This window comes from Rhinopithecus bieti, unplaced genomic scaffold (genome assembly GCF_001698545.2).
Source record: "Rhinopithecus bieti isolate Rb0 unplaced genomic scaffold, ASM169854v2 scaffold_38833, whole genome shotgun sequence".
NCBI classification, from domain to species: Eukaryota; Metazoa; Chordata; class Mammalia; order Primates; family Cercopithecidae; genus Rhinopithecus; species Rhinopithecus bieti.
This window is the reverse complement of record NW_016816114.1, coordinates 192,045-215,116: the sequence shown is the minus strand read 5'-3', so window position 1 is coordinate 215,116 and position 23,072 is coordinate 192,045. Positions and strand designations below refer to the sequence as shown.

Genomic DNA, 23,072 nt, shown 5'->3' with positions numbered 1-23,072 from the left:
TATATTGCCTAGGCTAATCTCCAACTTAAGAGATCCTCTTGCCTTGGCCTCCCAGAGAACTGGGATTACAAGCATAAGCCACTACACCCAACCCTGTTCTATGCCTTATGTATGTATTTGTTTCAGTAGCAGAGCCCCCTTTTTTCCCCAACCAAAATCTTACTTCAAAGCCACAAACCTAGAAGGGAAAAAACCAAAGTTGCTGTGGTTAAAGGTAGGAGAGTTGGAGGGATGGTGATTCCACCTTCTCAACCTTCTCATTACCCTTAAGGCACTTTTGTAGAGCCCAGTGTTTAACAATCTCATTGCATAGTTGGGGAAACTCAGGCTCAGATAAGGGTTTGCCCAACCTAAGAACACACAACTAATGCAAGGCAGAGGCGGACGAAAGCCTAGATGCACTGATGCCTAAATGTAACATGAACTACCCCAGTAAATAGCACAGTGCATTTATGTGCTCAGGTCAACCCATGCTTCTGAGTGGTCTGGACAATACTCATTCAGGCTCACTTAGCCAGGTCTAAACTCGAGATGGTATAAAATTGGTAGCCCTTGATAGACTGACCTGGAAATAACTCTTCTGTTGGTGCCAACCTATTTCAGAAACGAGGAATAATAACAATCTGGTGCCTAAATATCATCCTAATTTCTGGATTGATGGGAAGTGGAGGTGCTGTTCTCAGCTGGAGAAGCTTGCAGCAGGTTGTGCCCAATATGATCCAACCAAGAATGGTAAGAGACTGGGAATTCCTTCTACTCTTTGTGAAATGACCATAAAAAGGTAAAAGCTTTTGGCCTTCAATCATTGAGGGTGTCAGGAATGGAATGCAAAATTCTACATTTTCAGAATTTTCCAAGAGAAATCATCTGTCTTTTCTACCAGTCTGTTGGTGCTTCCATCTCAAAGCTGATGTCTTTATAGCTCCTGACCACTTAAAGTGTGTTCTTTGGACCAGCAGCATCAACATCTCCTAGGAGCTAGTTAGAAATGCAAATGATCTGGCCCCACTCATGACCTACTAGATCAGAATTTTTATTTTAACAAGATCCCAGGAGACGTATGTGCACAGTACAGTTTGAGGAGCCCTGCTATAACCTGCATTTGAATGGCATGGTCTATTTAAGTCTTAAATTACAGAGGCAGCCTTAAGCGATATAAAATATTTATTTCTCACAGTGGCATCATATCACACATATATTTAATTACACAAATTCAACTCTATAGCCTTAAAGGTGAGAGGAATTTATTTTTCTTTTACTTTTTACTTTGTGGTTTCTCCTTGCCTCCTCTTCAAACTTGCCCTTGACCTCCACAATCTCAGAGAGGAGAAGGCCACAGTCTAAATGCAAAGTGAAAACAAAAAAAGCTGTTTCTTTGCCTTTGACATTAAAGGCTCAGGTCTGGAGGACTGGGCTGCAACTGGATTTTAGTGATTACTTTGGAACCTTAACCTCCAGTCGCATACAACTCCACTCAAATGCATTTCACATTCATTATGCTCTCATTCCTCTCAACCATCTGGGGTAGATGGTGTCATGTTAAGGGAATGGGCTGCCTTGAGCAATTCAGTATGCTCCGGGTCACACTGCTGGAAGTGCTCTGCAAATCCATTGTTGCATAGGAATGATGGACCGTGTGGATTATTTTCCTTCCATGTTCCTCTCTTCTCAACCTCTTTTGCCATAGTTTCTCTTTCTCATTTATCATTTCCTTTTGTGCACTAAAATTCAACACTGAAAATTGGCAACCCAAGGCGGATGTAACACATGGCTCGGTTTTCTGTGGCTTCCTGATTCATAGCCCCTCTCATTACCACTTTAAAAACCACCACTTTTCACCCTGCGCCTTGGGAAAAAAGCCCTTCAACATAATCCATCCCTGGGCCCAGAAGAATAATACTTAATAAGTTTTAGAAATTGGTAAATATTCAAGTGATCCTCCACATTAGTCCTGTGACCATATTCATGTGGGCCAATATTTAATAAAAAAGAAATGGAAATTTTCTATGGATGGGATCCACCGTAATAACAGAATGGCATGGGCTTACCTCAGTGAGTGAAAGCCCTTTCCAAAGTCAGGGATCTGGTCTCCAAACTTCTGCCAATACCTTACTGTGGGCCCTCAGATGAGTGACTTGGCCATCAAGGGGCCCCAGTGTCCTCATCTCAAAAATGGCAGGGAGTTCTGAGGGGCTTAGGATGAAATAATATCTAAGCCCCTTTCCAATTCTGAAATTCTTTGACTCAGTATTTCCATTCTGTAGTTTGTACCACGCATGCTGCAGCTATTCCTCTTCGGGTCGCACAATATTTCCCTCCTCCAAGTGATACACATGTGACTGAGGTGCTAGGAACATCTGAATGACTCACCAGAACTCCATTGCAGGAGGGCTGGTCATGCCGAGCTGCTCCCCACATGAAACCAGGGCCTGAGCACTCTTGGGGTCCTGCTGTGGGTGTCATGCAGTCACTCTGCTAATGGTTTTGCTTTTGCATTGCAACCCATTGCCATCTCCCCCTCTGAGCATCTCCTCACTCTACCCTCTTCTGATTTGGTTAAATAACTTCGTGGATCCGAGTTTTACACAATTGAGAGCAGAGTTTTCAAGAAGCACACTGCACTGTGAATACAGCTCATGGTCACCTCCCTGAGTGAAGGTTCACAGGATTCCTGGTACCGAGCACATTGCCAGTGTGGGTCTATGAGCACTGGGCTTTGGATAACCCCTCTGAGCCTCTAAGTACATTTCCTCACCTGCAAAATGGGGATAATGATAATAGGTAGCTACGTGTAAGGCTGGGAGATTCAATGGTGTTGTGGAAAGCAGTACAGCTGCCAACATATACAGAGTTCTCGATAAATGGTAATTGTGTCTACTTGTCTTCCTTATTGGTGATAGAAAGAATCTAAGGCCGAGATATAGCCTCAGAACTTGTGTGTGTTTGGGAAGCAGCAGACTCGGTTGAGTAAAAACAGACCCAGCCACACCCAACCCATAGTAACACCCATGTCTTCAACCAGAACTGGCCCTGATCTCTCCACATACCAACCCCACACAGATGGAAAGGAAGGAAGGGAAAAGCAAGGCCAGAGAAAAAGAAGAAAGAGACACCAGTCATAGAATGTTCAGGGATGGAAGTGGCCAAGGCTCACAGCTAGTACTGGTGAAGCCAGAGTTAGAACACCAGTCTCCCAGCTCCAAGTTGAGTTCTAAATGGGAGCCATGCTTCCTATTATAGGGATTTTCCTTCTTCTCTGGTCATCGTATACCCAGGTCACTACCCCAGCCTACTCTTTCTTGCCAAGTCTGCACGGGGCTGGGCTCCAGTGTCAATGTGTGACTCTCCTCTACCACATCCCTGATGTGGGCTGTCCAACTTCAAGTCAATCTCCTACAGAAATGAGGAACTCATCACCTACCTATGCAGCCCATTCTCTTCTCATCTCTTGTTATTAAGGATGTCTTTGTATTGGCCTGAAGCCTGTGCAGTGCCTCCCATACCACAGAGAGCCCCAGACACAGCCACACACCTTTGATTCATTGAGTCCAGGAATGGCCTTTGCAGAGCTACAAAGGAGAAATAGAGAGAGACGAATATGAAGAGATGAGAGGAAGGAGAGAGGGCAAGAGAAAGAGAGAGAAGAGAAAGGAGGAAAGAGGGAAGAGAGAGGAGAGCTAAACAGAGGGAGACATGGAAACAGAGATAAGCAGAAAGACAAAGACAGAGAGATGCTGGGGTTGGTATAGTTTGAAAGAAGCAGAAATAACACATATTCAGATGCCTTAAGGCAACTAAAAGTGGATTCCAGCCCACTCAAAAAGCAGCACAATGACCTCCCACCTTAGCCACCCCCTCCTCAAGCTCACAACTGAGTCAAGAAGCTAGTGAGTCACTGTCCCCCTGAGTCACCAATTCCCACTCCTGAGCTTAGCAGGTGGCAGAGACATTCCCAGAAGTCTCTATGCCTACAGGGAAGGGTGCAACTCTAACCCCACTGTCAGGCTTTTCCTGGGAATACAGAGAGAGAGGGCCCCTGAATGTGGACTTCTGGAAGCTTCTGGTGTCTACTAGAAAAGGGAATCAGAAACCAGCAGGCCCAAGGAGATAAAAGACAGCTTCTGACAAGGCCAAGTCAGGTTTCACTGTGTCTTATTGCTCCTTCTGGCCCCCTTTCTTCTGTTGTTTTCCCTGGGCCCTTTTCTCAGAAAAGCCCCTGGCTGCTCACTTCCGTTTGGGTCCATTGGTTTTCATGCTCATTTTTTCTTTTCCTGTTTTTCTCTTTTCAGCTTCAAAGAAGCCTCTTCCTCCTACTCCTGAAGACAACAGGGTGAGTGAGAGCCCTAGCTCTGGGTGCAGGTCGGCCCACAGGCTACCTGATTGGCATATTCCTATTTCATGTTCCCCTCTGCCCATATTTTTCAAACCCTGGATGCATGCAGCAGGCTGTCATGATTCAGCGGAACTCAACACATTGGGTATTTTTGGGCTTCAACTGACTTGGGGGTCTGTCCACTTAAAGAACAATTCAGCTGCTAAATCTCCATCTCACTTTATTTATTCAACAAATACCGATATCAAATTGGGTGGCCATTCACCTGACCACTTTGGAGTATAGTAGCAGCTCACTCTCTATAAAAGTGTGGCTGGCATGGTGGCTCACACTTGTAATCCCAGCACTTTGGGAGGCCAAAGTGGGAGGATCGCTTGAGCCCAGGAGTTAGAGACCAGCCTGGACAACAAAGTGAGACCCCCATCTCTAGAAAAAACTTTTTAAAATTAGCTGGTGTGGTGGTGCACGCCTGTGGTCCCAGCTACTCAGCAGGCTGAGGTAGGAGGATCACTTGTGCCCAGGAGGTCGAGACTGCAGTGAGCCATGACTGTGTGCCACTGCACTTCAACCCGGGTGATACAGCAAGACCCCGTCTCCAGAAAAAAAAAAAAAAAAAAGGTGCATACTTACTGTATGCAAGCATTTTGGAGACATACATTTGTTGGTATTTTATATTTTTCAAAGCACTTCCACCCCTTTATTATCTATTTTAAAACTTACTATATGTTCTATCCACTTTAGAGGGTTTTAGTTTTATTCTCATTGTAAAGCTTGGGAAATCAAATCCCAAGAGAGGTCTTAAGGCTTTTCCAAGGCCATTTAGCAACTTAGTAGGATGCAAGGTTTCTGGCGTGGTGGTCTTTAACTCGAGTGGTGGTTCTCAAAGTATAATCCATGGACCAGAAGCATCTGTATCACCTGGGAGCATGTTAGAAATACAAATTCTTAGACCCCACCCCCAGACCTGCTGTGTCCAAAACGCTGGGGGAGGAGCCCAGGAATCTGCATTTTAATAAACCTCCTCACTGATCTATAATATAATGACTTACAAGTCTTAGATAGCACAGTACCTACTCTAGGGCCGCTTATTTGGTTAAGGAGATAAAAAAGAAAAAAGAGATAGGAGAAAGGATCATGACCTTTAGGTAGGGGATATGGCCCTGACCTTATGATAATATTAACACCAATATCCACTTTTTTTTTTTTTTTCTGAAATGGAGTCTTGCTCTTGTCACCCAGGCTTGAGTGCAATGGCACAATCTCGGCTCACTACAACCTCCGCCTCCCAGGTTCAAACAATTCTCCTGCCTCAGCCTCCCGAGTAGCTGGGATTACAGATGCTCACCATCATGCCCAGCTAATTTTTGTATTTTTAATAGAGACGGAGTTTTACCACTGTTGGCCAGGCAGGTCTTGAACTCCTGACCTCAGGCGATCAACCCGCCTCGACCTCCCAAAGTGCTGGAATTACAGGCGTGAGCCACTGTGCCCGACCAATATCCACATTTGAGTACTCGCTCTTCATTCCAGAGCAAATTCTTTAACCAGAGTTTACTGATTCCGTTTCCTCATGCTTCTTCCTGAAGAATGAGCTCTGTCTTTTTTCCCTTCAGCCAACATGGTGACATTTCAAAACTGGCAGCGTCCCCATAAAGGAAGCTCTAAATCCTCAAAGCTCCAGCCTAGTGTTTAGATCTGTCATCAGCCTACTCCCTCACAACAGAAAAGAAACTGAAACTGTAGCAGAGAATGAGCTCTCTCTCCTTTTCTTTCACTGAGCTTCTGAAGACTATTTCACCATCCCCCATGAAGGCCTGATTCGGAATCCTACTGCCCTCCCTTGCAGATGGTTCCCTCAACAGTCCCGCCTAAATCCACACCTCCCATCTTAAGCCAGGCTGCTGTTGTGTCTTTGTTTTTGGTATCAATGAAGATGAAAGCCAGAATACACTGCTGATCCTTCTCTCCCTGCACTCTGCCATTTGGCTTTTCAGCCTTCTTGGAGGAGTATCGTGGATACTGTTTTGAGTGTTCTGACCACAAGGGTTTTGGAATCATTGTTCTAGTTTCAACCGCATGTCTAAATCCAATGCAACGATTCTTTTATCTGAGCCCCTTGAAGTCATTTCTCTCCTCACCTTCTTGTTCTGCTGCCTGAGTGGTAATGACATCTCGGATTGTCATACAGAGAAACTATGTTTTTAATCTAGTCTGAGCCAACAGGTCTCATGCTCTATGTGAGAAACACTGTGAGCAGGGCCAGTCCTCCAGGGTCAGGGGATGGTTATTTTGTTCAAGATGGAGAATATCCATGGTCAGAGTGAAGGACAATCCCAGGCCTCTCTTGCCTGTGGATACAAACAAGGTCGTATTTCACATTGAAGTCCAAATTCCGATTCCTCTTGGCCCCCTGCATCCATGGGAACTCAACTCTTCCTCTTACAGTCCCTCCCAGTCAACCCAGGGCTTGCTGAGGGGCCACTAGAATGTGTGTGCATGTGTCCTTTCTCGCTGGCTGCCTACTAAGGCACCCTATCCCTGCCTCTGCTACCTGGGCTCTCTGTAAGGGCCCCTCAGCCCAGTGGAGCTCTTCCCACCTGGGACCAACAGAGGTCCTGGGGGGTCAGGTTGTGCTGAGGCCTGTAGCAGAGTGGCTAGGAGGCAGGATCCTCATTCCCTTCATGCCTCACCACATCATGGAGGCTCCCAAACAACCCTTCCTGAGCCCACAGACTCAGTTTCTCCAAATGCCATCCCTTGATTTTCTCACTCAAATACTGGTTCCCAACCTTATCAAACTCAATACTGCCTTTTAGGGATGGATTTTGTAAGGCTCCTTTTGTTACCCTGAAAAGAAATTTATAAATAATATAACATATGAATACATAATTTTTTAAAATTAAAGTACTTAATTAATTTTTGTTGTTGTTGTTTTGAGACAGGGCTTCACTCTGTTGCCCATGCTGGAGTGCAGTGGTGCAATCATAGCTCACTGAACCATCTGTCTCTTGGGTCCAAACCATCCTCCCTCCTCAGCCTCCACAGCTGCTGGGACTATAGGCATGTGCCACCACACCTGGTTAACTTTTGTATTACATATACTTTTTAAAAAGAATCAATAAATGTTCTAACTGTAATACTTAAAAGGAAAGAAAATAATATATATAACAAAATTTCCATCTCAAAATAAATAAAATAAATAAATAAAAAATAAAACGTGTTTCTGTATAAATGTTGGGGCATGACTACACTGGAAGACAGAATGAAATAGTCATTTTCTTGCACCTGTAGGTAGGATCCCATTGGATTTGACATCTCAAATGCAACTGATAAAAATTGTGGTATTGGGACTCAACTACAGCATTACCACCTGTGATATAATTTTCCAAAATGATGAACAACTCTTGGCAAACTTCTGAACCAAAGTATAGTCTTCCCTCAAAGTACAAGGTAGTTGCATTCTTGGGAAATCCAGTACTTTGGATAGGGTACAGATAGGATCTAGGCTCAGGATGTTCTTATATTTATTGTATAAGCTGGTTTCTCACCACGTGAATGTTTACCAGGATATTTGAAAGTTGTATGGAATGTGGGACTCTACAGAACATTTTGCATTCTTGGCCATCACCCATTAAAGGCCTATAGCATACCTCAAACTTTGCGATATTCAAAATAATCCCCATATTCCAAGCTTGCATGATTGTTAGAAAAAAAAAATACATATCCAGTGTGCCTCTTACAGAAAGGTACCATCGTAATTTGAGGACCGTGCTCTGATCTTTCTCTTCACAGATGTTAACCAATGAGTTGACCTACAGTGGGATGAATGCCATAGCTCTCCTTCATCTTCTTCAAGCATCCTTGAACACTATTCCTCCCTCCATGAGCTCTTAGAGCAAAAGCCTTAGGACATCCACTCTTTTCTGTAGCACCCCATTTACACATCCTCACAAGCTCCACAAATATCTAGATTTCAAATTCCAATCTGCAGCCAGGCACAGTGGCTCATGCCTGTACTCCCAGGACTTTGGGAGGCCAAGGCAGGAGGGTCACTTGAGCCCAGGAGTTTGAGATCAGCCTGGGCAACATAGTGAGACCCTGTCTCTATTTAAAAAAAAAAAAAGAAAAATCCAATCTGGGCTCAGTTGAGATAACATACTACATCAGTATGATGAGACTTTTTTTCCAGCTCCAGTATTTTTATGCCACCAAATGCTTCAATGTATTCAGAGAACTTGTGACTTCCTAACACTAAATCACATTCTAGTGAGGAACTCAATTTTTCCACACATTTACTCTCACAAAGTCTGCTAACCCATAGCAGGTGTGCCCATCCTGAACTCTGGCGACTGTGTGCTTTGTGGTCTTTTCTTCATGTTCTCAATATATCATCCTAAGAAAGGGACTGAGGAACAGAGACATCAGCAATAGAGCCCATAGGAGAAGGAAGGGAGACAGGTGCTAGAGTAGAGAGAGTCTTAGGGCTAATTCAAATAGTAGATTGGCCAGGTCCATTTCTCTATCTGGGCCTCAGTTTCCTCATCCTAAATGAAAAAGTATATTAAATGATCTGTTAGAGGAATTCCAGCTTCAATAACATATGATTCTGTAGATCTGGATAAACCCACAAATCATATCAGTAAAGCACAAACTGAAAGATTTCATGTTGACTGCATCTCCTTTGCCAAGAGCATGATGCATCTGGCAGAGAGGCTGCCGCCTATAACATAGTGCAGATAAAGAAACCAGCAGACTTTTGTGAAAATCATGTGGCTGCTTGGAATTCACTGTGGTCAGAATTTACCTCATAGAATGAGCAATGTGATTAATTCCAAGCACTGATGTCTTTGTGCCATGTTCAGTGCCGTAACTCTAACTCATAAAGAAAGTCAACCAGAGGAAGGCAGACTGTCTCCCCAGACACCCCGATGAAAGGAGGCATTTTCCCTCCTTTCTTATATCTTTGCTTGGTTTTGTTGTCTCTCTTCCCCAGCGACCACTTTGGGAACCTGAAGAAACTGTGGTCATTGCCTTGTATGACTACCAAACCAATGATCCTCAGGAACTCGCACTGCGGCGCAACGAAGAGTACTGCCTGCTGGACAGTTCTGAGATTCACTGGTGGAGAGTCCAGGACAGGAATGGGTAAGGCATCTTTGTGGCTGCTGTCCCTCTGTTTGAGGTATGGTGTGAACAAATAAAATACCAGGATGATTTGTCCTATCTCCCGCAGCGTGACCGCAGCACTGAGGTGGGAGAGGAGAGCAGAGGCAGGAGGAAGAGGGAGGAAGAGGAAGTAGTTGAGGCTCGTTTTTCCTCTTCTCAGAGGTGACTCTGAGGCAGTCACTTGCTATGCTTGCTCCCTGCACCCCATCTCACGCACTCCAGACCCAAACTCATCTCAAAAAAACCCTGGATTTTTCCACTGACATCTACAATTTGGGAGCTTGGCAATTTATTCTGTAAAGTGTTATTGTTCTTGAGTGTTAAGTGAAGCTGAAGGTACATCCCATTAGAAAGTGCTTATTTTTGGTGGAAAGAAAAGGTGTGTGTAGAGATGGTACAGATTGATAATTATGTTAGGATGCATCAGAAAGAAGATACTAAAGATTTAGTTACAATCGCAGTCATTGAACTAGCCATCCACTTGACTCAGGGAGAAAATAAGGTTGTACAGATACCACTTTCCCACTATGCGACTTTTGAATGAAAAAAATACCGAGCGTGAGATTCACACTGCCTTTTAAGGTTTTATTTTTTTTTCTCTTAGTATATCAGATGTATTAACCCATGCTCTGGAATATTTTCCAGAATATGAGTTCAATGGTTGCATCAATCCAGCCATAAATGTACTCTAAATTAGCAAATTCCCTTGTTGAACACTTAGGTGATCTCCAATATTTTGCAAATATTAACAACACTGCAACGAACATCTTTGTATCTTAATATTAAGGGTTTAAATGTTTTCAAAGTATGAGGTTATTATTAATTTTAAAATATAAAAAAGGAAACTGTCACTGCAACATATGGATCATTTATGTCAACATTTTACTTAACTAACAGTAGAGAGAAATAGACATAAAAAATAAGCCACCCTCCATTTGCCCCCGCATCAAGTCCAAAAGTAATCACTATTCGGCTGGGCGCGGTGGCTCACGCCTCTAATCCCAGCAGTTTGGGAGGCCAAGGCGAGTGGATCACTTGAGGCCAGGAGTTTGAGACCAGCCTGGCCAATGTGGTAAAACCCTGTCTCTACTAAAAATACAAAAATTAGCCAGGTGTGGTGGTGCACGCCTGTAATCCCAGCTACTCCACTGGCTGAAGCGTGGAAATCACTTGAATCCAGGAGGGAGAGGTTGCAGTGGGTCAAGATGGTGCCACTTCACTCCAGCCTGAGTGACAGAGCAAGACTCTGTCTCAAAAAAAAAAAGATCACTATTAATACCTTCTTGTGTATCATAAACAAAAGTTATACCTATGCAAATGCATCCTTTTTTTGCTTTTACCAAGTTGATCCATTCTGTTCTGCATCTTGCTTTTAATTTTTAATGATATTAATACACATTGAAGATCTTTTCATACCAGTACATGCAAATCTACCTCATTTTTAAAATAGTTGCATAGGCCGGGCACAGTGGCTCACTGTAATCCCAGCACTTTGGGAGGCCAAGGCGGGCTGATTACCTGACGTCAGGAGTTCGAGACCAACCTGGCCGAAACGGTGAAACCCCATCTCTACTAAAAATACAAAAAATTAGCTGGGTGTGGTGGCAGGAGCCTGTGATTCCAGCTACTCGGGAGGGTGAGGCAGGAGAATTGCTTGAACCTGGGAGGTGGAGGTTGCAGTGAGCCAAGATCGCACCATTGCACTCCAGCCTGGGCAACAGAGCAAGAATCCATCTCAAAAAGAATAATAAGAATAATTGCACAATATTAGAATGCATGATTATAAGTGTTTAAATAACCCTCTATGGTGGGACATTTAGTTGCCAGTTTATTTGTTTCCTCTGCTGTTTCAAACAAGGCTTTAATGAAAATCTTGTATTCATATATCTTGGCCATCTTTGGAATATATATATATTATATATATATATATTACATTACTTTTTCTTTTCTTTTTTTTTTTTTTTTTTTTTTGAGACAGGGTCTTGCTCTGTCAACCAGGTTGGAGTGCAGTGGCACTCTCACAGTTCACTGCAGCCTTGACCTCTCAGGCTCAAGTGATCCTCCCACCTCAGACCCCTGCATGGCTAAGACTGTAGGCACACACCACCATGCCCAGATAATTTTTAAATATTTTGTAGAAGTGGGGTCTCACTGTGTTGCCTGGGCTTGTCTCAAACCACTGTATTCAAGCAATTCTCCTTCTTTGGCCTCCCAAAGTAGTTGGGATTACAGGCATGAGCCACCAGGCCTGGCCTATATGTCACATTTCTAACTGTGCGACAGTTGAGTCAGAGTATGTGATTTCTTAATTTTGCCATAGAATTTCCTCACAAGGCTTGCCAAATTTACATTCCTGCTAATGGAGTTATGGAAGTGCCAAGACTGGGTATCATTGAACTTTTTTAAAAAAGCCAATCTGATGGGTTAAAAAAAAAAAGAGGGGCACAAATATCTTTAAGGATAAGGCTTTAACTTTTACATACACCAAAATTTACAGTTTCAAGGTGCTGCCTCTTTAGGTAGGCTTACCAACCCCATTGCAGGGGGAGGAAAGACAGAAGTGAGACAGGGTAAAAGGTGACGAGATTCAGAACGATGGTTTGAGAGACAGTGTAGTTTGCTAGCTAAGAACAGACTCTAACTCCCCTCACCTGGAACCTCCCTCTTTAGTTGATTCATGAAGACAATTAAGGCTGGTCACATCACCTTCTCTTTGTCCTTTATAGAGAGGCCCATATCTGAAATAGGTTCGAGGCTGTCTACAGGGTCTACAAACACCAAAGGGACTTAGAAATTCATTAGTTCAATCAACTGACTTTATTTAGCACATCTAATGTACCAGGAAATTTCCTCTAGGTCTTACTTCCCCAAATGATAGTTAAACCCTTCATTTGGTGAGCTGTGGAAAGGCTTAACTATGCACTTCAAAGGGCATCAAAGAGGACACCCCAGCAGCCAGTCAGCATTATGGAATTTCCCCAGTTTGATTTGTGATAGTGTGGTATAGTGGAAAGTACACAAGATGCGGAGACAGAGGACTCGGACTTTATGAGCTACTCTTGTCATATGTAGCTGAGGATTCACAGATGACCATGTCACATGTGTGACCATGTCATTCACAGATGACCAAGTCACTTTTCCGCTGTGAATCCATTTCCTGAACTGTAAAATGCAGATGATAATGTCAGCTTTGTCTATATCACAGTGTTGAGAAAATCAGTGAGATGATGGAAGTGAAAGAGCTTTGGGAAGTCTACATATCCACATACAAGTATGAGAGTTATCATTTGTGTAGATGGCCCAGCTTTGGGTGGCATATTCTATTGAAGAGCAAAATATTACTTGATCCATTAATATAATTCTAAAAGTATAGTATGGCAACACCAGACGTAGTTAAGCGGGTTACAAGAGTGATATAGAAGGAATGGCAAATTTCAGAATAAGCTGACTTTCTTCAGTTGGAATGGCTGCCTTGAGCACTGTGCGAAGGATGATTCTGAGGGCAGATGTCCAATTCTGCAAAGAAACTATGCCATGATTGCTTAGCAATGTCTGCCAGAGGAGTAAAATATAAGATAATCATCCTGTATTTGGCATCGCCAGTCTTGATTTCTTCACTCTTCACAACTCTGTGCACCGATTACACATTTCCCATAAACATAATCACTAGGTTGAAAATTGGCCTTATTATAAGAAAATTAGAACACGTTATGGAATAAAGAGCAATAAACTATCAGGCATCTTTTTTTGTTTTGTTTTGTGTTTTTTTTGTTTTTGTTTTTTTGAGACAGAATCTTGCTCTGTCACCCAGGCCAGAGTGCAGTGGCATGATCTCAGCTCGTGGCAACCTCCACACCACCGCCCCCCGCCGCCAACACCCAGGTTAAACGAGTCTCATGCCTCAGCCTCCCAAGCAGCTGAGACTACAGGTGCATGCCACCACACCTGGCTAATTTTTATATATTTTCTAGAGACAGGGTTTCACCATGTTGCCCAGGTTGGTCTCAAATTCCTGAGCTCAAGTGATCCACCCCCCTCAGCCTCCCAAAGTACTAGGATTACAGGCGTGAGCCACTGCATCCAGCCTATCAGGCATCTTTTTACATTGCCATAGTACGGAGTATCTACTTAAACTAGATTTTAAGTATAATCTAATTTAAGCCCTTCATTTGATGGGTATAAAGTCAGAGATCCAGAGAGCAGAAGGGATGCCACTTTCACCTTGTGGTATTAAATGAGATAATGAATGTGAAAGTGCTGTGAAAACTACGAAGTTATACACAAATGTAAAGAGGTTTGATATTCTTATTTTGTTTATTATGTTTTTTGTTTATGCACAATTATTAATTCTTGCTCAAAAGTGACTCCCGATCCCCAAATCTAGCCTGGCTTTATCCTTTTTTCTTGTGTTTATACCATTCATATCTGAAGAAGCTCAATTAGGGAGGCCTTAAATTAAAAAGCTTACAATGCCAACTGGTAGTGTCTTTTAGAATCTGTGGTTGGAAAGTCATCTTTTATATTTTAATTATTTTGGCTTGCTGACTATAAAATGATAGTACTAAAGTGGAAAAAAATGTTGATTATCACACAAAAATGTTTCCTTATAGAAAATAGAGAATGAATATTAATTTTTTTTCCAGTAGAGGAAATTTCACAATGAGGAGAGCAGCAAGCAGAACTTTTTAAGTAAAATCGCCACTTCTTTTCTATTATGCTTCGTATTTTAGTAGTGAAATCAACCTGCCTTTAACAGACAGCAAGTTGCTGTTAGTTTTACCAGTTCCTTTTTTTTTTTTTTTTTTTTTGAGATAGAGTCTTGTTCTGTTGCCCAGGCTGGAGTGCAGTGGCATGATGTCGACTTACTGCAAGCTCTGCCTCCTGGGTTCAAGCGATTCTTCTGCCTCAGCCTCCCGAATAGCTGTGACTACAGGCATGCACCACCATGCCCGGCTAATTTTTTTTTTTTTTTTTTTTTTTTTTTTTGTAGTTTTAGTAGAGACAGGGTTTCACCATATTGGCCACGCTGGTCTCGAACTCCTGACCCTGTGATCCACTTGCCTCAGCCTCCAAAAGTGCCGGGATTACAGGCGTGAGCCACCGCCCCTGGCCTACCAATTCTTTTATTCTAAATTTTAAAATGTCTTATCACAAATGCCAAATAATATATTTCCCAATCTTTAAATGACTTTTAATGGATTAAACCTGTAAAACGATGTAAAACTTAGTTCTATGTAGGTCTAAACGCTAATTTTCCTTTTAACAGGCATGAAGGATATGTACCAAGCAGTTATCTGGTGGAAAAGTCTCCAAATAATCTGGAAACCTATGAGTAAGATATTTTATTTGTTTTTGGAAAATACAGTCCTAAGGAATCCTCCCTAGGTTAGGAATAAATTATTGGTTGACTGTAAAAATACCAGATGATCTCTTGCAATAGTAATGTTCACACATACCACCCAGCTCTTGATTCTGAAATAACACTTTCCACTAAAAAGAACCAGGACTTTCTGGAGAAAAGTCTTGGGGTAGGGATAGAACAAAAAAGAACTTGAAACATCTTTTGTGCCAGAAAGTAAAGAAGTACTTAAAATAAATTTTAATTTTATTTTACTTTTGAGACAGGGTCTTGCTGTCGCCCAGGCTGGAGTGCAGTAGTGTGATCTCGGCCCATTGCAACCTCCACCTACCGGGCTCAAGCACTCCTCAGCCTCCCGAGTAGCTGGAACTATAGGCACATGCCACCTTGTCCAGCTAATCTGTAAATTTTTTGTAGAGACAGGATCTCGCTAGGTTGTCCAGGCTGGTCATGAACTTCTGGGCTCCAGTGATGCTCCCACCCTGGCCTCCCAAACTACTGGGATGACAGGTGTGAACCACTGTGCCCAGCCAAAAAGACATGGGCATGTCAAATGAGCACAGAAGTTGGCTCTAACGGGCTCCATTTGATGAAATCTGGGACAATTTGAGTATCAAAATAAATAATGGGTATTAAAATAAGTCATAGACTAGAAACCATTGAATAATATAAGAATCTGTAATAAATAGATAGGCTGATAGATAAAGAAGTAATAAATAAAAAGGAAAGGGTTTTTTCTTATAGTAGAATGCCAACTAATGAATGATAAAGTTTAAAAATCATCATTTTGTAACCCAGAGTATCAACTGATTTAGGCAAGAATCCTCGATGAAGGTCACCACTAGCAGGTTAAAGTTTGATGAGCTATGGGATATTTACATAGTCTCAAAGTATCTCCTCACAAATCACTTGTAATTACAAAGTGGAGGTAACTAGTAGGCCCATCTTAAACAATCAATCCAAATGCACATAAATAATGGAGCAAAAAGCTATCTTGTGTCTCTTTATGTGATGCACTGAGAAGGGCACACATCACTTCTGTGATATTCTTGCTCAAAGAATGCACAACATGAATTTACTTATGAGGGTGTATTCATAAGGATATATTAGACAAATCCAAATTAGGGAATATTCTCTAAAATTAATGTCCTATGCTCTTCAAAAAAAAAAAATCATTAATATCATGAAAGACACAACAGGCTGAGAAACTGGTCCACATTAAAAAAGACAAAAGAGGCCAGGCGCAGTGGCCCACTCCTGTAATCCCAACACTTTGGGAGGCTGAGACAAGTGGATCACCTGAGGTCAGGAATGAGACCATCCTGACCAACATGGTGAAACTAAAAATACTCTACTAAATGTAATACCAGTTTGAAAGTTTAGCAAATAACTCTACTAAAAATACAAAATTAGCCAGGCATGGTGGCGCATGCCTGTAATCCCAGATACTCGGGAGGCTGAGGCAGGAGAATCGCTTGAACCCAGGAGGCAGAGGTTGCTGTGAGCCAAGATTGCACCTGGGCAACAAGAGCAAAACTCCATCTGAAAAAAAAAAGAGAAAGAGAGAGAGAGAAAAAAAAAAGACTAAAGAGACATGGTAATTAAATACAGTGGTGATCCTGGGCTGGATCTTGAACCATACAAAAAATATTTTTTGTTATAATATACGTTATTGGGACAACCGATAAGATTTGAATAAGATCTGCAGTTAAGTACTAGTATTATGTAGATCTTAAATCTCATGATTTTGGTAATTGTAGTGTGGTTAGATAAGGGTATACTCTGTGTCTTAGGAAATAGACACAGAAGTACTTAGGAGTAAAAGTCAATTCTCAAATAGTTCAGAAGAAAAGTCAATCTATGTCTATCTAAAGGGAATAGTAAAGCAAATGTATAAAATATCAGCAATTGGCTCACCTGGGTGATGTGCAGATGAGGGTTCTTTTACACTATTTTGCAGCTTTTCTGTAAGTTTGAAATTATTTAAAAATTTTTAAAAATTAATTACTCACTAAATATAAGATACCAGGCCTAAAGAATAATGCTAATGAGGACACCTATTAATGCAATAGGGTTCTTAATCCAAATGTGGTCGAATTATTTGTTGCTGAAATTCTAGTAGATTGTTTAGTGAAGGACTGTCATTTTCTGTAGTCTCTCAGCCTGGTTTGTTTTGGTCAAGTATGTGTGAGTAGCCCTTCCCTCAGTAAACAGAAGAGTCGTCAGTTCTAAGAATTTTTGAGCTGACATAAAACGTATAGGATATATGCTTAAATAAAATAACAAAATTATAGGCAATACCTTTGAAGGAAAAGCAATAAGCATTATTTCAAATGACCACTAGACTGTGTAGTTTTGTTTGTTCATCTTTGCTTTTAATCAGAATCTCTTTGCTTATGATCAAAGGAGCAAACTCAAAATTCCAACAGGATAAGCAATAGGAAATAGTGATGCCTGGAGCAGAAAAAAAGGCTATTCACCCACCTAAAGATATCTTAAGCCATTTCAAAAATAAAACACTATACCATGCAAACAAAACAATCTAGTTATACTGTGCACTTTCAGTTTGCATTCTCCAGATTATGAATCTCAGCTGAAAAATAACATGACTTACAAGCAAACATTCAGATATTTAGTATATAACTGGATATATGAAAGATTCCAGTATGGTAACTTTTTATTTGTGAACTTAGTGTTGTCTAGTTTCAGGTGAGATCTGCTTAAGTACTTAAAAATGTACCACCTGATAACATAGTCATGGGTTGGTAAATTGAATGGATTCAGGTCTCCTGCCTTGGTTTGCAGTCATGACCTTGGGCAAGTTACCTCATCCTATTTGAGTTCTGATCCCTTCTCCATAAAATGAATGCTCAGACAAGATGAAGGGAAGCAAATCATGAATCTCTTGCTGGCTTTCCCTTCCCGTGCACTGAACTCAGGTAGATGTCACCCTTTGATAGTGAAACTATTTACCCACCATGCTGGTGACAACCTTTTCAATGCACAGCTCTAGGCAGCCACTACTATCGCTGGGGTCTTGTGTATGAGATGAAACCTATATTTTCCCAATCCTCAATTAGATAATCTCTTAGAGCCCATGTTCGTGTAATGTATGTACTATTCTGTCTTATAATGTTCAAAAACCTCTAACGAATCCATGAATTCCTTTAATCATGGCTACTCTCAAATAGCCAAACAAGTTTGTTAAGTGATATTTCTTCCCTACCCAGACCTTCTTTCCTCCTGGATTTATTAATTTTCAAAACTGATTATTAACCGAGGATCAGTCTGCCTCCTTTTAGCTAAGAAGCAGCCAGAGAGGTTAGGATGTTGGCTCAAATATTGTTAACAACATAAAAAAAAAAAAAACCGCATCCCTAAAATCATATATATTCTTCTTTACCATTTTATAGTTGTTTTTCACCAGACAACAAAATTATAAAAATAATGCAATTACTTGGCAGAATATCTGGAAGACCAGTCTTAAAGAGGAAAATACTACAGTTGTTTTAAAAGGATATTTGCTAAACTTTCAAACTGGTGTTACATTTTTATAGCTGCACTAGCACCCTTTTCCTTACAACCAACTGCCTACTGACTTACGAAACGAAGAGGAAGATTAATGTTTTCTACAACTTTATTTTAGAAAATTTCCAACATATACAAAAGTAGAGAGAATAATATAATGAATATCCATGTTCCCCAAACCCAGCATCAACAATGATCGATATTTTGCCAATTCTGTTTCATGTGTTTCTTTCCAGTTAAACATTTTAATACCTGGAAATGAATCATGCATTTGGTTTTGAGTTTAAACACACTGGTAGAAACATATGTGTGCAGGCTTGTTAAATAAGTTAAATAAGTAAAATATACTTAAAATTTTGTTTAAAAATTTGTTTAAAGCACTATCAGAAATAGAAAATGACCATATGATTTTCTTTTTTTTTTTTTTGAGACGAAGTCTTGCTCTGGTCGGCCCATGGCTGGAGTGCGTGGGGATCTCAGCTCACTGGCAAGGCTCTGCCTCCCGGGCTTTCGCCATTCTCCTGCTCAGCCTCCCGCGTAGCTGGTATTACAGGCGCCTGCCACCTCGCCCAGCTAGTTTTTTATTTTTTTTTTGTAATCTTTTAGTGAGAGGGTTTCACCCGTGTTAGCCAGGATGGTCTCGATTCTCCTGACCTTGTGATCCACCGTCTCGTGCCTCCCAATAGTTGCTTGGGGATTACGGCTTGAGCCACGCGGCGGCCGCCCACATATGATTTTTCTAGCATGGTCTTTGATAAAATAATGAAACTTTTAAAATATGTCATGGACATATGATTTTCTTACTTGCTTTCAGGTCGTACAATAAGAGTATCAGCGAGACAAGCTGAAAAAACTTCTTTGGGACACAGTAAGTCTCCTTAACCTGTCTTTTGACATAAAACAAATGATTAAGTGCAGTGTTCATGCCTGGAATCCCAGTGATTTGGCAGGTCAGGTGGGAGGATCACTTGAGGCCCAGGAGGCTCAAGGTTACAGTGAGCTGTGATTGTTACCACTGCCACTTCAGCCTGCGCAAGATCAGAACCGTCAAAGAAGGAAGGAAGGGAGGGAGGAAGGAAGGAAGGAAGCAAGGGAGGAAGGGAGGGAGGGAGGGAGGGAGCGGGGGGAAGAAAGGGAAAAAGGAAAGAAAGAATTGTATTGTTTTTTCAGCCTTGCTGTGTTTTATGCCCATGCAGTGGATCGATATGTTGGATTAACAATAGTTTTCACGTCTGGTAAAAATATTCTGGGAATTTACAGGACTAGCAAACCACAGGATGAGAAACCTGGGCTTGGCATTGGCATGCAGACATCACCACAGCTGCAGCAGTCTTTATGAGTGGTGATGGCTGGCCATGGAGTGCCATCAGGGCTGGTCTGCCGTGCCTTCTTCTCGGTGTAGGTCAGAGGTGCCTGTGACTCTGATTCAGCCTGGCTGGGCTGTGAGTCCAGATGGAACACAGCACTTGTTTTAACAGTTATTCTTTAAAGCCATGCATAGCAGGACTGATTTTACTCAAGGATGTCAAGATTAAGGGAGAAAGGGAAGAGAAAAGTAGAAAACACGGTATGGTGGGGCAGGTACTGGGCTCTAGTTCCTGTTAAGTCACCAACTCAGTGTATGACTTTGGGGACCTCTCTTCTTCCTTCTGGGCCTCAGTTTATCAATGAGTAGAAGGGGAGCATTGGATTAAGTCAGGGATGGCAATTCCCCAGCCCTCATCCTGCCACTTTCTGCTCCTTGTCCTGTGACTAACACGGCTGACCATAGTCCACAGCATTGGGACTCTTGGGAAACAAGACAAATGCTGAAAAAAGAGCAAGCAAATCATCTAAAATAAACTGAGGTAAACTCCAGAGGAGTTGGGAAAGATTCCACGAAGGAAAAGAGGTTGAGCTGAGTCCTTACTGAACTCTGGTCTCTCCTTGGCTCTACACCAACTCAGTACTTGGTTCCTGTGGGTTCCCCCAAAAAAACACAGAATTGTTTTTTTGAAATTTTTAGAATTGCTGGGAAATGTTCAAAAATACAGATTCCCAGGTCCCACTCCAGATCCACAGAATCAGAGTCTCCAGCATTAGTTCCTGGGAATCTGTACTTTCTCAAGTAAAATTTACAATGCAAATGTAGCCAGCTCAAACCTGGTGCCGCCAGTCTATGTTAATGGATAACAAAGTAGAACTTGATTAATATAAACTAATTGAGTGGAGTGCGAAATTAATTAAAACTCTGAATTACACTGTGTTTAAACAAGTGTAGTTTTGCTATATTAAATCACACATCAGTTAATGTCATCTGTGGAGCACTTCAAACAGCCCACATTAATAACTTCCTAAAGATGATTCCTGTATTACAGCAGTTCTCGTGAGGTGCTAAGTCCATTTTGCTTGCTCTGGCAGTTGAAACATTCCTCCTTACTGATGTATATGAATGTGGAGGGGAGTGTTTGTTTTGTTTGTTTGCTTGTTTGTTTATTTATTTATTTTGAAACAGAGTCTTGCTCTGTCACCCAGGCTGGAGTGTAGTGGCCTGATCTTGGCTCACCGCAACCTCTGCTGCCTGGGTTCAAGTGATTCTCCTGCCTCAGCCTCCTAAATAGTTGGGATTACAGGCACATGCCACCACACCCAATTCATTGTTGTATTTTTACTAGAGACAGGGTGTCAGCCTGTTGGCCAGACTGGTCTCGAACTCCTGACCTCAGGTGATCCACCCACCTTGGCCTCCCAAAGTGCTGGTATTACAGGCATGAGCCACCATGCCCAGCCTCCTTACTAATGTTTTGAGCTACTTTACCAAATTCTCTTCTCCTCCTTAGGTAAATATGAGGGCAAACTTCAAACTTAGTCTAGATTCTGGATAGAATTGAATGGCATTTTCTTGCTATTTTCACTGTTTTGTATGCTGTTTTGGAACAATAGCTGTGTTATTTCTAGGTGTATTTAGAGTCTTTTATCTAATAAGTATAGGACCTTTAAGAGAGGAATTGCTGCGTAGTATTCCATGGTGTATATGTGCCGCATTTTCTTTGTCCAGTCTATCATTGATGGGCATTTGGGTTGGTAAAAGATGAGTTCATGTCCTTTGCAGGGACATAGATGAAGCTGGAAACCATCATTCTCAGCAAACTAACACAGGAACAGAAAACCAAACACCGCATGTTCTCACTCATAAGTGGGAGTTGACAATGAGAACACATGGACATGTGGGGGGAACATCACACACCGGGGTCTGTCGGTGGGTGGGGGGCTTGGGGAGGGATAGCATTANATTGTTGTATTTTTACTAGAGACAGGGTGTCAGCCTGTTGGCCAGACTGGTCTCGAACTCCTGACCTCAGGTGATCCACCCACCTTGGCCTCCCAAAGTGCTGGTATTACAGGCATGAGCCACCATGCCCAGCCTCCTTACTAATGTTTTGAGCTACTTTACCAAATTCTCTTCTCCTCCTTAGGTAAATATGAGGGCAAACTTCAAACTTAGTCTAGATTCTGGATAGAATTGAATGGCATTTTCTTGCTATTTTTCACTGTTTTTGTATGCTGTTTTGGAACAATAGCTGTGTTATTTCTAGGTGTATTTAGAGTCTTTTTATCTAATAAGTATAGGACCTTTAAGAGAGGAATTGCTGCGTAGTATTCCATGGTGTATATGTGCCGCATTTTCTTTGTCCAGTCTATCATTGATGGGCATTTGGGTTGGTAAAAAGATGAGTTCATGTCCTTTGCAGGGACATAGATGAAGCTGGAAACCATCATTCTCAGCAAACTAACACAGGAACAGAAAACCAAACACCGCATGTTCTCACTCATAAGTGGGAGTTGACAATGAGAACACATGGACATGTGGGGGGAACATCACACACCGGGGTCTGTCGGTGGGTGGGGGGCTTGGGGAGGGATAGCATTAGGAGAAATACCTAATGTAGATGACGGGTTGATGGGTGCAGCAAACCACCATGGCACATGTATACCTATGTAACAAACCTGCACGTTCTACACATGTACCCTAGAACTTAAAGTATAATAATAATAAAAGAGATGAATTGATTCATTACACCTTTTAATGAACTAAAACTCCTGGTGTACTGCCTCATACATATTTCGCCACTACACTATAAATGCTTTATCTTGTTCCTGGTGTACCTAGGCACCCAAAAGTGTATCTAGCCCCTTGTAGTTGTTCAATAAATATTTGTTGAATGAATGAAGGAATATATTGAATGCTTAATAAATGTTTTTAAACTAACAACTCCGCTTAAGGGAGACCTGGGTGATCATAAGCATCACTGCAGGAGCTTTTTAAAAATACAAATTGCCGGACTCCAGGCCTATCAAATCAGAACCTCTAGAGGTGGCACCCAAGTTATTCTGGGACTTACCCATGTTTGGGAGCCACTAAAAAGCATCTCCTAATGTGCTGTATCAGTTATTCCAATGTTGCCTCCTCCAAGAAGTCTGTCATGCCTTCCCTCGCCCTAGCTATGGAAAATGGGTTTTCTTGCGTTTGAACCCTTGTAGGTCAAATGTTATTATTAGTATTATTACTTCTCCAGTGGCTCTGTTCTCACTCTGCCTCCAATCTCAGCAGTTTCTCTTCTGTCTTTACCCATCTAGGTAGATGGTAAATTCCTTGGAAGTGGGTACTCTGTAATTGCCTTAGAACACCTTACAGCATCTCACACA

General features: G+C 41.9%; 1 protein-coding gene across 1 annotated transcript in view; it reads left to right on the top strand.

The window, feature by feature from the left end:
* ITK (IL2 inducible T cell kinase) overlaps positions 1-23,072 on the top strand; it is a 76,218-nt gene that overhangs the window by 33,546 nt on the left and 19,600 nt on the right. Inside the window, exons 4-9 of the mRNA XM_017854403.1 lie at positions 604-732; positions 4,290-4,330; positions 9,327-9,478; positions 14,766-14,831; positions 18,928-18,941; positions 19,214-19,254. Of these exons, the coding sequence (XP_017709892.1) occupies positions 604-732; positions 4,290-4,330; positions 9,327-9,478; positions 14,766-14,831; positions 18,928-18,941; positions 19,214-19,254 (443 nt within the window). The remainder of the gene's footprint in view (positions 1-603; positions 733-4,289; positions 4,331-9,326; positions 9,479-14,765; positions 14,832-18,927; positions 18,942-19,213; positions 19,255-23,072) is intronic.